The 15,005-nt window shown below is 40.1% G+C and overlaps 2 protein-coding genes across 5 annotated transcripts in view; one reads left to right on the top strand and one right to left on the bottom strand.

The window, feature by feature from the left end:
• The window catches only part of ZNF831 (zinc finger protein 831), a 65,118-nt gene that overhangs the window by 9,669 nt on the left and 40,444 nt on the right, over positions 1-15,005 (top strand). For 3 of the 4 annotated variants that reach the window (XM_052786376.1, XM_052786393.1, XM_052786411.1), the window contains one exon: positions 6,401-6,539. The gene's annotated coding sequence lies outside the window, so the exon portion shown is untranslated. The remainder of the gene's footprint in view (positions 1-6,400; positions 6,540-15,005) is intronic. The other variant, XM_052786384.1, reaches the window with a different exon arrangement.
• Positions 823-7,085, bottom strand: PRELID3B (PRELI domain containing 3B). The gene is made up of 6 exons (XM_052786431.1): positions 6,939-7,085; positions 5,851-6,019; positions 5,392-5,481; positions 4,717-4,787; positions 3,737-3,839; positions 823-3,024 (listed from the first exon to the last, which is right to left on the bottom strand). Exons 1-6 carry the CDS (start codon positions 6,968-6,970, stop codon positions 2,905-2,907), a joined length of 585 nt encoding a protein of 194 aa, XP_052642391.1. The 5' UTR covers positions 6,971-7,085; the 3' UTR covers positions 823-2,904.

Here is a 15,005-nt window from a genome sequence, read left to right as displayed (position 1 = left end):
CCTTCTGCTCTGCCCCCCCCCCCCCTTTATTTTCTTTCTTCCTGGTCCTTTAGTTTTGTCCCTCCAGCTGTAGCTCCTTTCTCTTACCTGCCTCCCCCATTCCTTCTAACCACCAGAACCCATAGCTTCTCTGCACTACTTCAGGTCACACTCACTGCAGTATCAGTGCATTCATCCATAGCACTCTACATTCACTGGAGCATTGCCAGCCATGACATAGCCCTGCAGTGCACTGTGAAGTTGATCCAGAGGGAACATATGACTTGAAGTGACTAGCGAAGAAACCATCTGAGTATGTATGCATACTGAGCACAGGGCCGGTATCTACTTCCGTCTGCAGTGGGACAGCACACAGGTTGTAACTGCTGCACACACAGTCCTCCACTCCCCATCAAAGCCACTTTAAATGCAGTCTCCTATTGTGAGAATTGGTGGTAAACAGACAAGCTGTTACATGACTTGTAGAGACCCAAACATTTTGTTCTCTTCTGCTCTTAACAATAGTGAGTATTAGATTCCACGTGCAGAGATGCATTCCTTAACAGGTAAATTGTGGCATACAAATCTCAGTCCAAGTAGACTGAAAACCTTTCCACAGGATCTAGCAAACTGTGAAATCTGGTCACTAGTTAACATGTCGGATTTGCAGAAAAGCAGAGTTATTAAGAAACAAAAAAGACCACAGCAGCTGTGAATGTGCATTTTAGGATATGCATTTCAATAAAAGAAGCTAGTAACTCCAGAGTATTTCTTCACCTCCCTCATTTTAAATTACTCGCCTAGTAGTTATAAAAATCAAATAGATCAGGAAGTTTCAGGAACTAGCCAGAACTCAGATAAAGTTTTATTTAAAAAGTGCCACATACAGAAAGCCATACTTTGACAGAATGAGAATGCAGGCATATAAATAAAATAGAATAAAGAAAATCATGATCTTTCAAGAAGTTTTTGAATGCTTGCAAAAATTAAACAGTAAGTTTTTTTCAGTGCAAGGGCAAACTGTGAGTTGAGTTCATATGTGCAGTCCTTAGCGCAGAAAAATTAGGAAAAGAACAAATTGACTTTAAAATACCAAGTGATGCTAATGGCTAAACAAACACTAAAAATTACTTTCAAGCATTGCATTTTTATCAGAAATGATGGTACAGTTTTGCAGAAGTTTCACATACACTTTTTAAATTGAAATGCTATTTCAGTTGTAATAATCTCCTGTAAAAGCATGGCAAACCTCAATGATTTCAATTTAGTAAGGTAGTCTGAAACTGTTTCTTTTTAGAAAAATATTTAGAATAGTTAAATTTTTAAGTTTTTTTTTAATATATATATATGTATATATATACATACACACCTGTTTTCTTCCCCCTACACAAATCTTACAGAAGAATGTGTTCCCATGTCTGTACCACTTAAAATAAGCTCTGGTTCTCTATATAGCAGACACTGTTCAATAGGCAATTCTGATATAACAGAAACGGCATGCAACATAAAATATGCTGGGACAGGTGACATTACAGTTCTTAACGGCTAAAAGAGAGTCTTGAAATTACTGGTAAGCTTAGAATCAAAATTCCAGGAAAAACCTCTGGCACCAAAATACAAGCATCAGCTAATTCAGGGCTGTGTCCTTCCATTTTTCCTTCACACTGAAGGAGCCTCATGGGACAGATAGCCCCTGCTGAAGTCAACAGGACTACCAGCAGACTGGTATACTGTGTAAGGAAGAATGTCAAGGTCTAACTTTTAATTTCCCACAGCTAATGACTGGTGGCAGTACCAAGAATCTACAGCAAGTACCAAGAAACAAACACAAACTGTAGAAAACTTTTTATTCTCAAGGTTTTCATTTGAAGAGACTTGTAAGCAAATTAGTTCAAAAGGTAAAGGAATTTCTGGAACTTAGAACACTTTAAATTAAAGGACAACACAATGTTCAGTTGATGTAACAGGTTATTTTTGAAGCATGATCAAGTTAATGTGTACATCATTAACATTCTTTAATATTACTTCCTCTTATGTTAAGGTATTGCTTTAGCCAACTTCACAAAAGTTTTTTTTAGTCCTTTAAATGGTTCTTTGAAATTTTGAAGTTAACACCTACTATTCTTAGATGCCCTAGCAGCTTGCAAGATTTTAAGGCTCTATACTTGTTGCACCCCTTTATTCAATGGGCTTTTAGAAACAGAGATCCTTATTACAGAACTTTAAGATAAAATTTTATTTTAAGTTACTGCATGCCCAGCTCATTAATGTTGCATTTAGGAATAGAATTTAGGTCTTAGTAGATAAGAGACATTTTGTACGTTTTACCTATATTGACTGAAAAACAATTTGAGTACCATGTTAGTTTAGCCAAACAAGTTAAAAAGCTTATCAAAAAATATTTTGTACATTCTTTTGTATTTCAAACATCAAGTAATAAACTTTCTTTTAAACCAAGTTGTATCACACAACTATCAAAAATTAACAAACAGAACAATGCTGGAACAAACCATTCTGCTGAATTTTGGGCTTGGTCCCGAAAGAGGTAGTCCATAAGTCACACAAAAATAAAAATTCCACAGAAGTTAACCTAACATGCCAGCCTCCTCCACCATATGCAGCCTCATCGCTAAATAAGGCTATTTCATATATGAAAACATTATAAGTTAGTGTTCATGTAAATACAGGAACTATACTTTAAAATTACTTCTTCAGCTGTAACTGAAATTCGGTCCAGCTGAACCAATATATTAACTAGGCTTTGCGCATCAGCCTCATTAGTAAGAATTCAGCTTTTCTCCAAATTAAATTTGAAACATGCCTAATACACAGGTATGCCTTTAAATAACAAAGGATACATGTATTTAGGTTTGGAGAGAAGCTTCAGATTGTTAAACTTTGTTAGTAATACAGGTATATTTACTATCATTTCTCTACAAATGCTGCTGCTGCCATTGAATTCCTCATGGTTCCTCTTGCTGAAGCTGCGAACTCTTCAATTTCAGCATTCAGTCTGTTAATTACCCATTCCAATGCTTCACGGCCCTACAGTTAAAGAGAAGTTTATCAGTGTATAAATCTTAGTAAATAAGTAAATAGGTTAAACCCTGTCTTACTGAAAATTACTAATGACACAATAATTGAAAAAGGAAGAAAAGGTACCGAAATACATGCCTCTGTGATATTTTTTGCTTCAATAACCAGAGTACTGCAGGAATATGTACTGCCTTACATTTCATGAAAAAATTCCTTATGTCAGCAGTGCTCACATTATGAACCACAAAAGACTTTATCCAGATTGTTTTATCATTCTTGAGGCTGAACTCAAGACATCTTTGGATTCCCAGAGGACAGCCTCTCAACTAAAACACCACTTCATTACTCCCACATAACTACTTCAGATCTGTCTGGATGTATATCCTTTTTCAACAGTAAAAACTAACAGATGGCATCAAGAGGGCAGCAAAACAGTGACAGCAGCAGACTGTTAAGTGAGTGGAGATGTTTTTTCCAGTGAAGATTCAGAGAGCTTTGCCAATAATAATTTATTATCTCCATTCACAAGAGGAAAAAAAAGAGGAAGTTCAGCAAGCTGAGCATTCAGTCTCCACAGTAAATGCAGTAGAACTATGCATAGCCTTCCTAAGATTGCCAAAAGAAGCCAAAAAAAAAAAAAAAAAAGAAAAAAAGAAAGATATTTTTATTCCCTTTGTCATTTAGCCAGTGGTCACACATTTTACACAAGGGTCATACTTACTTTATTAGCATTGGAAGAAATTGTGTTTGCCATTAGCCCTTCTAGGTAACTGCTAAGACTGACACCTTTTACAGATATTATTGCTTCTTGTGTCAAAACGGTTCTGAAACAGAGAGCAGGAAATGGAATTATTCCGAGTAGTTTAAAAAAAGAATGCATTGCTGAAAGAAACTCACTCCTCTCCAACAAGTACATTTCCTCATCAGCTTCACTGTAGAACACAGAACGTCTTGCCCCATAAACACAACCCACTTCCACAGTGCTTAACTGCTTTATGCTTTTACTCATAAAACAAAAACCAAGAGTCCCACTAAGTCCAGCTGTCCCTTTGTGGCACTCAACTATTTCCATCTTTAGCACCAGGAAGTTAAGAGTGGAAACAGCAGATTTGGAGTGAAGGCAAACTGGGAAAACAGTATTAAGACATCCCCTTCAACAATAGGGATTTAACATTTCTGACTGTCATGAGAGGAAAAAACCTCTTATGTTAGAAACCCTAGAAAGATTCTTCAGAATTATCACTAGTTCCAGCAGTATAGACTCAGTAAGCTTTAAACTTGCCTTAAAAAAAACCAAACAAATCAAACACCAAAACCCAAACCTCCAAAACTATAGACTGAAGGCAGATAAATGTGGCTTCTAGTGGTGGTTCTGTGCTCAGGCTGATGAAGAGATCAGAAATACGGAGCTGATAACTGAAGATGTATACAAACTCAGTTACAGATATGACGTAGGACAACTCCCTGAAAAGCTGATCTGAATTGGACTCCATCATAGCATGACACTAAGTTTCCTAGTAGTGCTCTGCAGAAGCAATGTCACTAGAGAAAATGACAGTCCATTTAATTCTTTTTTAGCCAAGTTACCGTAACAGAGGTGATGTAAACCTCATCTTCTGTTCAGGGGAAACCATGGAAATTTTCAAAGCCAAAGTCTGTAACTACTACTTCAGGGCAATCTCAGAACAAAGAGCTACTTACTTCTCTGGTTCATGAGGGTGTGGTTTATAGACAAGCCTCTCATCTACTGACACGAGGTTTGTGAATGAGATCTGTAGAACATAAGACAAGATTAGCCCTTGATAAAAATATTGAAGGAATGTAGTAAATTAAACTGCAGATTCAAAACTAATGCTTATATCCAATTTAAACATTATACTTTTCCTGCAAGAATTAGGGTTGTAGAACAAGGTAGAGAAATCTCCAAGTTCAGCATTTGCTGATCTAGTTCTCTTTCCTTAAGTTTTTGGATCATTTACCAATACAGACTACCACATTTACAAGAATATTTCAACAGTGGTATCAGACAGACGAAGTAGTACAAAGAGCAAAATGTTACATGGTTAGGAAACAGTGACAGTGTACACCAAATGGCTTTTAAAATTTTTTTCTTAACATCCCCGCTGCTGCCCCCAAAACTACTCCTGTCCTGTTCATCAGTATGTTCAGATGCTTCGGTCCTGACAAGTTCCAAAAACCTAGTAGGTCCTTTCTGAAAAACAGAACCGGTCAACTATAAACACATTACTTAAACCTTTAACTTGTATTGTTCTAATCCAAATTTCAAGTTAACGTCAATATGATTTTCCTTTTCAAATTTACAAGGTATTATTATAATCTGTAATCTCTTTCAACTGCACAAACACAACTACTTACATTACTGGATTTAAGCTCCATTGTTTTTTTCACTGGATCAACAACAGAGTGCTCCTGAACATATGTCTTTGTTCTGCACGTGCCAATGAGCTAGAAGACAAGCAAACATATATGGAATTAATTATGCTAACCAACTGCCATTTTTTAGTGCCTTTAAATGCATAATTAGTGGTTACTCTATTGAACAGACACTGAGACAACAGAATTAGGGTTTAGCTTCAAACAAAACTATTCAGTTGAGGTAGATCTCATTTTCAAGATGGACCCAGTCTAAGATCTAGGCAGCTTTTGGCTATCAGGAAGTCATTACGTGTACTGCTGTTGAGCTTTCCTGATACATAAATGCTTACGTTTTTAAACCATTAAAGTTACGAAATGATACAGGCCTATTACAACACCTGGTTCACAAGCTTCCCCTCCCTCCGGCACCCTTTTCAAGCTCTGCGATACAATACATACTGATTTCACAATGGAGGGTATTCCCCATTCAGTACTGAGGAGTCTGTGGCTGTGCAACTTCCCACTAGGGTCTACGTGTCTGTCCAGGACATCGACTCCAACCACACTGGGGTTCATGGGATTTGGGTATTTCTGCATGGCAGCCGTCATGACCGTTTCCCAGGGGTGACTGCCAAAACAGAATCAAGACACAAAGTTGTATGCCTTTGGTTTTTAACAGGATTTCTATTAACACTGAATACAACACATCAATTGATTTGTATTTTTAAAGCAGTTCAATTTCTAGTTCTAGACCCTACAAGTATCCTTCCCTGGAGGAAAACACCTGTTTTGTGGATTGGAGGGTAGTACATGCAAGTTCAGCATACAATACGCCTGATTAATCAGGACTCCTGAGTTCAATTAGCTTCTGGCTTATAATGTGATAAGAATGTTTTCCCTGTGACATGATGCTGAAAGATTGCAATTTTTTCCGGTTTCAGTAGCACTAGAGTAATTCATTAAGTTGTTCCTTTCCTCTGACAAGTACTTCCTTCGGATTATTTTTCAGCACAGGCGTTTTGGAGCCCTCGAGCCCCGACAACACGAAGCGACTCAATGCTTTGGTCAGTCCTACACCCCGCAGGCGAGGACAGCACAAAGATACCCCGTAAGGCGGCCGACACCACAGCTGGATCCGCGCTACGCAGGTACGCCTCCCGGTTCGGTTTGTAGGCGGCTTCCACAGGCTCACCGGCTGCCTCCCCAGCCGACGGCAGTCACCCCACACGCTGCCCGCCCCGCTGGCGGCAGCGGCGGCGCCCGCGTTCCGGTAGCCGGGCTGCACCCCCCAGCAGAGCGGCCTCAGAGCCGGCGAGCGGCTCCCCACGGCGGCAAGGACGCGCAAGGGGAAGGTCAACGGAGGCGAGCGAGCCGCGGCGGCCGGAGCATGGCTGCGGCGCCGAGCCGGCCCGGGAGAGGGGCGGAGTGGGGGGGCAGACGGCCCAGCGGCAGCGAAGCCCCCTCAGCCGCCGGCCGGAGGAGGAGCGGCCGCCCTCCCCGAGGCCAGCCCTGCTTCTCCCCTCACGCCGTCCCCGCGCTGCACTTACTCGAAAACGTGTTCCGAGGTCCAGATCTTCATGGCGGCGGCGGGCACGGAGCGGGGGCGGGAGCGGGGCTGGGGGCGCTGCCGCCACCGCGCTCTCCTCCCACCCCACCGCTCCGGAGCCAGGCACTGCCGCCGGTAGCCGCTGCGCCTGCGCAGCCAGGAGGGAGCCGCCGCCGCCGTGCCGTGGGGCGCGGAACGCTGGCCTCCAATCGCCGCCCGGCGCCGCGTTGACGTCAGGGGTCACGCACGCGTGGAAGTCACGCAGAGGAGCCTCAGCCGCTGCGCCTGAGCAGCGGAGGGTGTCACGCGCCTGCCGGGTGGCCCGGCCTGGCCGCGCTCAGTGCGCATGCGCGCGCCGGCGGCCCCGGGAGGCGCGCGGCGGGGCCGCTTCCGGTGCCGGTGGGAGGGGCGGCATCTCCGTGTGGAGTTGTTCTCGTCTCACCGAGCACGGCGCTGAAGGGCGACATTAAGGCAACAGCTGTCACGTTGCTTGAGTTCTTTCCCCCTCCGTGAGTTGAGGTGTGGATAAAGAGTACGACTGAGTAGCTTCCGTCAACTAAGAACTGAGTTTTAGTTACGTTTGAAAACGTTTCTAGTTATGCGAGTGTCTTGTAAGACGCTCATTTCATAAATGCAACCGATTAGCTTTTGAAAGGCTTAATCAGTTAAAGTTGGAATTAATACGCATTTTATACTAACTCAGACCTTCAGGAGCCCTCCTCTTACTGCCTTGGGTAAAATGGGCCAACGTTACAGTTGACTGAGGTTGTACGTATTGCACCGTTACGGCACGGTCTGTTTTCGGGGCAAACCGTTAGGCGGTTGTCGGTCACCAGAGGGCGCAGAGACCCTCCGAGTCTGGCTGGTGGAACAGGCAGGCTGTTCCAGAATGGAAGGGTTTCAACTAACTGTCCTGAACTGTTTCTCTTACTCATCCTTGGAATAAAGCAGAGGTGATTTACAAGACTAATAAAGCCGTAAAAAATCAGTTATAGCAACAGACAAACCCACATGTATTTCGTGGCACATCATCAAGCATTTTCTACTAAAATTCTCACAATAACCATGTTGAAAGTGCCTTGAGTTGTGCAGAAATTGTATTTTTTTCAAACAGGGAGACAGCAGGACAGCATGTCATGGACACAACTCTCAACCAGTGAGTGACTGTTACTTGCTCATAAGTGCACAGTAATAGCCTCACTGGAAAAGGTTGAGAGGCAAACTTCCCAGAAACAGGTTACTTTACTTTCTGCAGTGCCAGAAATCCTAGCCAGTCTGTGCAAAGACTCAGATTCAGTAAATATTCCCATGCATTCTTGTTGTTCGCACTGAACATCAAATACAGAAGCTATTATACAGAGAAGCTACTGTTTGATGATAAACTACCAGATTCGATCAGTAGCAAATAAGTACCTAAGTGAGAGCTGTTAAGAGAATAAATTTTTGCTGGAGAGACCTATCTTGATCTTATTTTTCCTGACTCTTCCACCTCATGGGACTATTCCTAAACATTGTTAACATGCTAGTAATCTACCATAGTGTACAAAGTTATTTCTGGAAGATTGCAAGTCAGTTCTAAATCCATTGTAGTCTTAATACTCACTGAGTGATTTCTGCAACTGGAGAATTTTGCAAAGGATGTTAAAAATGCTAAGCATTTTGAGAGGTCTCAGAAGGCAATACATAGTTGTGGAAGATGGTGACCCTTAAACAGACATTGGCAATTCAGCAGATACCAATCTCCTATCCATTAAGCTATCTGTAGCCTCTCCTCAGTTTTTTCTGTAAAAGAAATGTTAACTACTGGAAGCAAAGCAAAATGACATCTCCGAGAAGGAAGCATGCCAACATACGGTGCAGATTAGGAGGTAGCTCTCAACAGTTCTTGCTCATATAAACTTCAGTTCATTTTAACAGGAGTTTAGTTCAAGTAAGTTTCAGTATTTGAGTGATATCAAGGGCTGAACTCCTAATAAACCTGACTTTTAAAAGGAATAATAAAATTATAAATAATAAAGCCAGGGTTTAGGAAAACAAAATGCCTATTTGTAACTGCAGAGGAAAAAGTTGCACATCCTAAACATTAGAATTCTTCACGTTGGTGATGTTGCATCTTGAGAATATTGTGTCCATTTTTATGACCAAGAATTTAATACTGTAAAATTCTATATCTTTTCCCCTATATGTTGACAGTATCTGTCTAATAATTGAAATAAAAGAAAACATTCTTTCAGTTAAGTCTGTCCAGTCCCACGTACTACCAAGATGATCATTAAGGACCATAATGGACATCTACAAAAGAATATAAAAATCTGTGGAAACCCATGGTGAGATTACTTAGTTCATATATATCTTTTAGGGGCTGTTTGCTTATGACTCTGCTAAATGCAACTGATGCATGAAATGGTCCTTGTGATTATATGCTTCATACAGATTTTGGCAGAGCAATCTCTTTGGCATGACTAAGACAGACTTGAAATTGCTCTCGGAATTGTGTATGAAAGCGCTCTAAGGTCTCAATGAACACAAGGCATTATGATTTTGTATTTTCAGACCCATGTTTGCCAGCAGGGAGGTGTGAGTTGGCCCCTTTAAGCAGCCTCATAAAATATCCATTATTTTGACTGAAAAGCATAAATGTCAGGAAATACCTCACAAACTAAAAGTCACTTTATCTCCAGCATTAGGTCCAGATCATTGATGCACTCCATAACGGCTACCAAAACCCCAGATTGTCAAACCCACTCAGGTTTAGACAATTATGGTTTTAGCTTTCTGTAAGAAAAATGCAGGTATTGTGTCACACTTAGAAAAGCAAACACCATCCTGGTTCAAAGCCCTAATCCCAGAGGTCAACTAGACCACTCTGCAGTACAAAATATCACTAAATTCTAAACTGAAAAGGGTTTGGTGACAGTGGCAGTGATTCAAGCTGCAGTTCTGAATGAAGTGAATGCTGGTCAGAAGTGGCATTCATAATGGATCACCACAACCAAATTTTACAGTGGTTAGACTGCAGATGACAGATACAGTGAAGAGTAATGGGGAAAGTTCTGTATTAACTGCTGCACTTCTTTACAATAGGCAGGATATGAGCTCTGGTTGCTTACCCTGCTTCATGTATCACAACACTTCACAGTTTTCAGATTACAACTGAGGCAAGTTTACTATTTCATACACTTAAGAAAAATGTATTTGGTCATATATTTTTTCCCCTGTCATATTCTGAAATATAGCTAACACTACAATAATACTGCACCAGTTCCTTGATCTGAAATTAAAAGTTTTGATGTGTGTGAAATACCGGTATTCGCATGCAGTATTAATGAAAACCATTCAAAGGTCTTGCTTTTTTCCTGAGCTGGAAAAACAAGTTCCCACTCCCTTTGTCAGTCTGGCAGTTGTACTGGCAGAAAACTGACATTATCGATGTTTTCTTTTCCAGACATACCTCTTCAATGACTTTCATTATACAATTCTTAATGACTACCCCACCCTATAAACACTCTTTCACCATCAGCAGTCAATTCAGTATATAAGGCTGTTAGTGCTTCACTCTATTTTCCTGTGTGTACTTCTTAAAAAAGCTTTGTTGGATAACAAAGCTCTCTTTTCAGTGCTTCCAGAGTCAGCTCTCTAATGCCATGCAAGTCATTATACATCTCTCTATGAAAAGGTCACCTCAAAATGTACTTTTAATAAGCAAATATCCTTCTTTTCAGAAAGAAAGCACAGAAATATCTCAATGTAGGATAGTACCAACTCCTCTAGTTCTTGCTCATACTTTAATAGGGGTTTTGTTCAAGTAATTTTGATCCTTCCAGATTTCTGATTAGTACCAAAAGGAGTCACTAATGGGGAAATGCCACTGCTACGCAATGTATCACATCACAACATAGTGTGAGTTGCAAATGAGTTTACATGATACATTAACTAGGTCAGGACAGAGCTCAAACTGTATCATGGATTAGCATTCAGATGCTTCAGTGCATCTCTTTATCTCTTCAGAGAAACATAGATGGAATAAAAATATTTCCTCTTCAATACTGAAAATGTGGTTTTATTGAAATAACCAGCATTCTTTACCAGTTTTTTCTCCACTGCTGATGTTGAGTCCTAAGAGCTGCTTCCCACTGCCTCAGCAAGCTGGTCGCCACTCCAAAACCTTTCACCTTCCTTCTTCATAACTAATGTAGTCCCAAATTCCTTGTCACAGCTGGGGTCTGGACTCATCATTTGACCCAGGGCAGACAGAAAGGACAGGACTGCAGCAAACAGCATTTAAGACCACTGAGCTCTATACTATCTTAAAGCTACCTGCCTCAGTCAAAGTAGAGACATTGCCAAACTACACTCTATACAACTGATTTCTCAACTTTTGTCAAAGCTGTTTAAGCTGGCTGGAACAGATGCCATCTGAGGTCAATTACTCCCATTCTCGAGCTGCTACTCATGTTGCTCCAGAACAGCTATTCATATGGCCAGGATGAGCGCTGTAAGGGAACAATGCAGCTGAATTTCTGTTTTCTGCACTGTGAACCATAAATGAAACTGAAAAATCACAGAAAGGCCATGCTAGTATTGCAGAGGAGGAAGTGAGGTTGCAAGACAAGTGGTCAGGGCTGATTAAGCCAATGCTGTATACCCCCCAAGAATGCCTACTGAAATCATAGCTTGGTTTTAGCTAGACATTCAACAGTTTTCTAACTGCAGCGCATTTGTTCTTCATCTACTAACACTGACTTGGTATTTGTTAGTATCGTGCAATTTGGTTCAAGCCAATGTAAAACACAGATCACTGTAAGACAACCAAATGCCTGTATTTGCTTCTATACTTTACCAGTCAACCCGGAGAGTCTTTTTTTTCTTTTTATCCTTTAGTATTTGGGGCTATTCCTCCCTCAATTTGAAGAAAAATTAGATTATAGAAATAGCCAACAAATCCCTTTCCCCTCATCCCCCATGTTCTGGTGAAAATGGCTGTCAAGTTGCATATGAAATGCAGATAAAAATTTTTACAGATTATTATTTTCTATCCTGAGACTAATTACCTGTCATCCCTAAGAACGGATGAAATAGCAGTAACCATATCAACTTTCAGAGAAAAGTTGCAGGTATATATATTTTTATTCAGAAGTAAGGTTGAATCGATTAATGCCTTCTGTGTGGAAAAACCGCAAGAGGGGGCTAGATTTCCTTGAGGTTCTCCACGTGAAGACTTGGTGCTTACTCCATCAGAGGGAAAGGACTCGTACTTACCGTCTCATAAGCGAACTCACCTCGAAGTATCCACATCTCTAAGCATTGCCATATGAATGAGGACAAGATCCCCACTCTGATTCTGGGTCCCTGCAGCAGCCACTCTCAAAGGGCTGCCCACTCCTAAATCCAGAGCATATTTTTCTGCAGAAAGAAATTGTTCCCCTGCTTCCATGTTAAAATGTGATCTAGACAGAAATTCCTTGCTGGAAATAAATCGGAAAGATACATTCAGGCCCTTTTCCTCAGTACTTCAAAAATATTAATGAAAACTCAACATAGAAGCAATGAAACATCCAATAATAACAGTAATAATAATAATTAATGGTCCCTTTTATGTCCTCTAGTTAAGCCTGGTTAATTCGGCAGAAACTTAAACCTACCAAAAAGACTTGACTTACTGCTGGACCAGTTTACTGATACTACTGGCTGCTCAGCTGCATGACTTCAGCAGCAGAAAAATGGAGGAAACAGGAATGTATGGCCACAAATAGTCCTTTTGACAATAGCATGATCTTAGACCAGTTTAAATAATTTCTGAAAGTATAATCTAAGTGGCCCTGCACATATGCACCATAGTATTTTACACCACAGGAAGGTGCTACCCCTCCAGCATGCTAGTGATCTATACGCATCTTCTGCTAGTGAAAGGATAAAAGGGACTGTAATTGGCAATCTGATCTCTGACATAGGTAACCTACAATGAATAATAAACATATACATCCAAAAATCCATTGCTTCTGCCAGTGTCTTCCCAAAAGGACTGAAAAACCCCAGAAGTTTTCAGATAACATCTATATAAATAACAATCTTCTAGCATCTTTGTATGCTCACCTTCAACATTTGCCTTCATCACAAGGACAAGTGAAATATAGGCAGCAGGAATCCTGTGAGACTCTAAAGATTCAGAACATCTGGTTGCCTAGCCAGAAAGTTTCCAAATCACTTTTTTATGCCAGGAATTTAAATCACACGTAAACCTATGGAATGGAAATAAAGGACAGAGAAGTCAATTGCTCACGGGGCAGTATCAAACCCAGACTTGTACAATTTGATTCTAGGTACTATTGCTCACGTACACATCTTATTGCAGAAATGAAATGCAGCGAGTGCAAACCACAGCATAGAAGTTTGTCTCAGATAGCTTGTCTTGTCTTTGGGGGGAAAAAGATGACACAAAAGGCAGAGTGTATAATGAGAATTATTTATTCCCAGCTGCCATATTCTATTTTCTGTATCATAAAAAAGGGGAGATGTACTTTCTTCCTTCTTATGACTAAAAACAATAAGGTACTAACTCTTTTCCACAGATTTATATGTAGATTCAGAATGTTTTCCAATATTGATTGCATAAAAGGATTCTTGCTGGAGTTTCTTAATATGTATTATATATATTATTTTTCTACTGCTTAAATCTTTCATATATAGGTATGCATGCACAACTGTTGTACAAAGGCCGTAGTCAAAAAGTGCTGCTGTTCTCTAGCATGGTGATACAGGGAGCTAAAAAAAAGGGATGTAATTTCATAACAGTACTATTGCAAATCTATTTCCTGTTTCAAAATTATGGTCATTTCCTTCTCAGACACTTTTAAAACAGCCTGGCTCCCAAAATAATTGCTAAGGTCTAAAATAACATAGGATCTTTCGAAAGCCATCTGAGATTTGTTTGTGGGAAGGAGGTCTCCATACTGGTGTTTCCATGTACTCCATAAAGCAGTCAAATTACTAACTCATCAACATTATTTACCAGGTTGCATAAATTACTTCAACACTGGACAATTATGTGAATGTGGTTTGGTCACGTTTTGCTGACAGCCAATGAATCCCTCTCTAAGGGTGACAGCAAATGAATGGAACAGCAGCATATCCTTCTCTCACAAGGTTGCAGATCTGTCTGTCAACTTTTTATCATCCACAATGATTGGCTGCATTTTGGATAGGTACCTGCCCTACAGAAAAGGCAGTGACTTACAGAAGTAAGTCACACGCGCTTCAATTGCTCAGTTTTTACATGCTAATACATTTACTCTGCTCACTATCTATACAAAGATTTGCATACACCAATCACAGGACTTTGCTGTCTATGCCAGTAAGTTTGCATCAAGAAACCTAGAAGGGGTAAAAATTACATCTAATAAACTCACAAATATTTATTAATGCAAATGTAGGTGTCAAGAACCTGCTATGACAAATATTATAAATTCCAGAAAATCAACAGATGGGTATTTTTCAGCAAATAGTTTTAAAAACGTAGCTTTAAAATGTATGTGGTAAGTATGTAGCTACTAGGAAGAGGGAAATTTGAATAACTGATAACATAGCAGTACTTCAAAAAGTATTTTGAAAATGTAATGAGGCAGAAAGTTGTAATTATTTCAGTGAATGAGTAGTGTCAATGGTCTTACATTATCCATGCTAAAAAGCATTCAGAGCATCTTGATTAGGTTTGTAATCATAGATGAAAAATGCAGCTATTTTCTCTCCCTTGTATGATCTTTTTGTTCTTTGTAATCATAAAACTAAAATAATATTCAACTTCGTTTAGCATGAGGATGACCTCATCCACTGCTAAAAAGCAGGCAAAACCATTTTGCCATTTCATTTGAACAGATATCTGAATCTTCTCTATCCAGTCAAAAAAGAGCCAGTGCTACCAAGGTGATACTTTTAAACAATATTTCTGAAGCAGTCAACTTGAATGCATTGTTTGCTAATTGTTTTTAAAGAAACATCGGTATTTTTTTCTATTCATAAACATCTGATTCCTGCACCAAAGGACTGTCTTAAGCTAAAATAAACACCACTC

Source organism: Harpia harpyja, chromosome 1 (genome assembly GCF_026419915.1).
Source record: "Harpia harpyja isolate bHarHar1 chromosome 1, bHarHar1 primary haplotype, whole genome shotgun sequence".
Classification (NCBI taxonomy): Eukaryota; Metazoa; Chordata; class Aves; order Accipitriformes; family Accipitridae; genus Harpia; species Harpia harpyja.
Note: the sequence above shows the minus strand (reverse complement) of the source record. Positions and strands in the feature narration are given on the sequence as shown.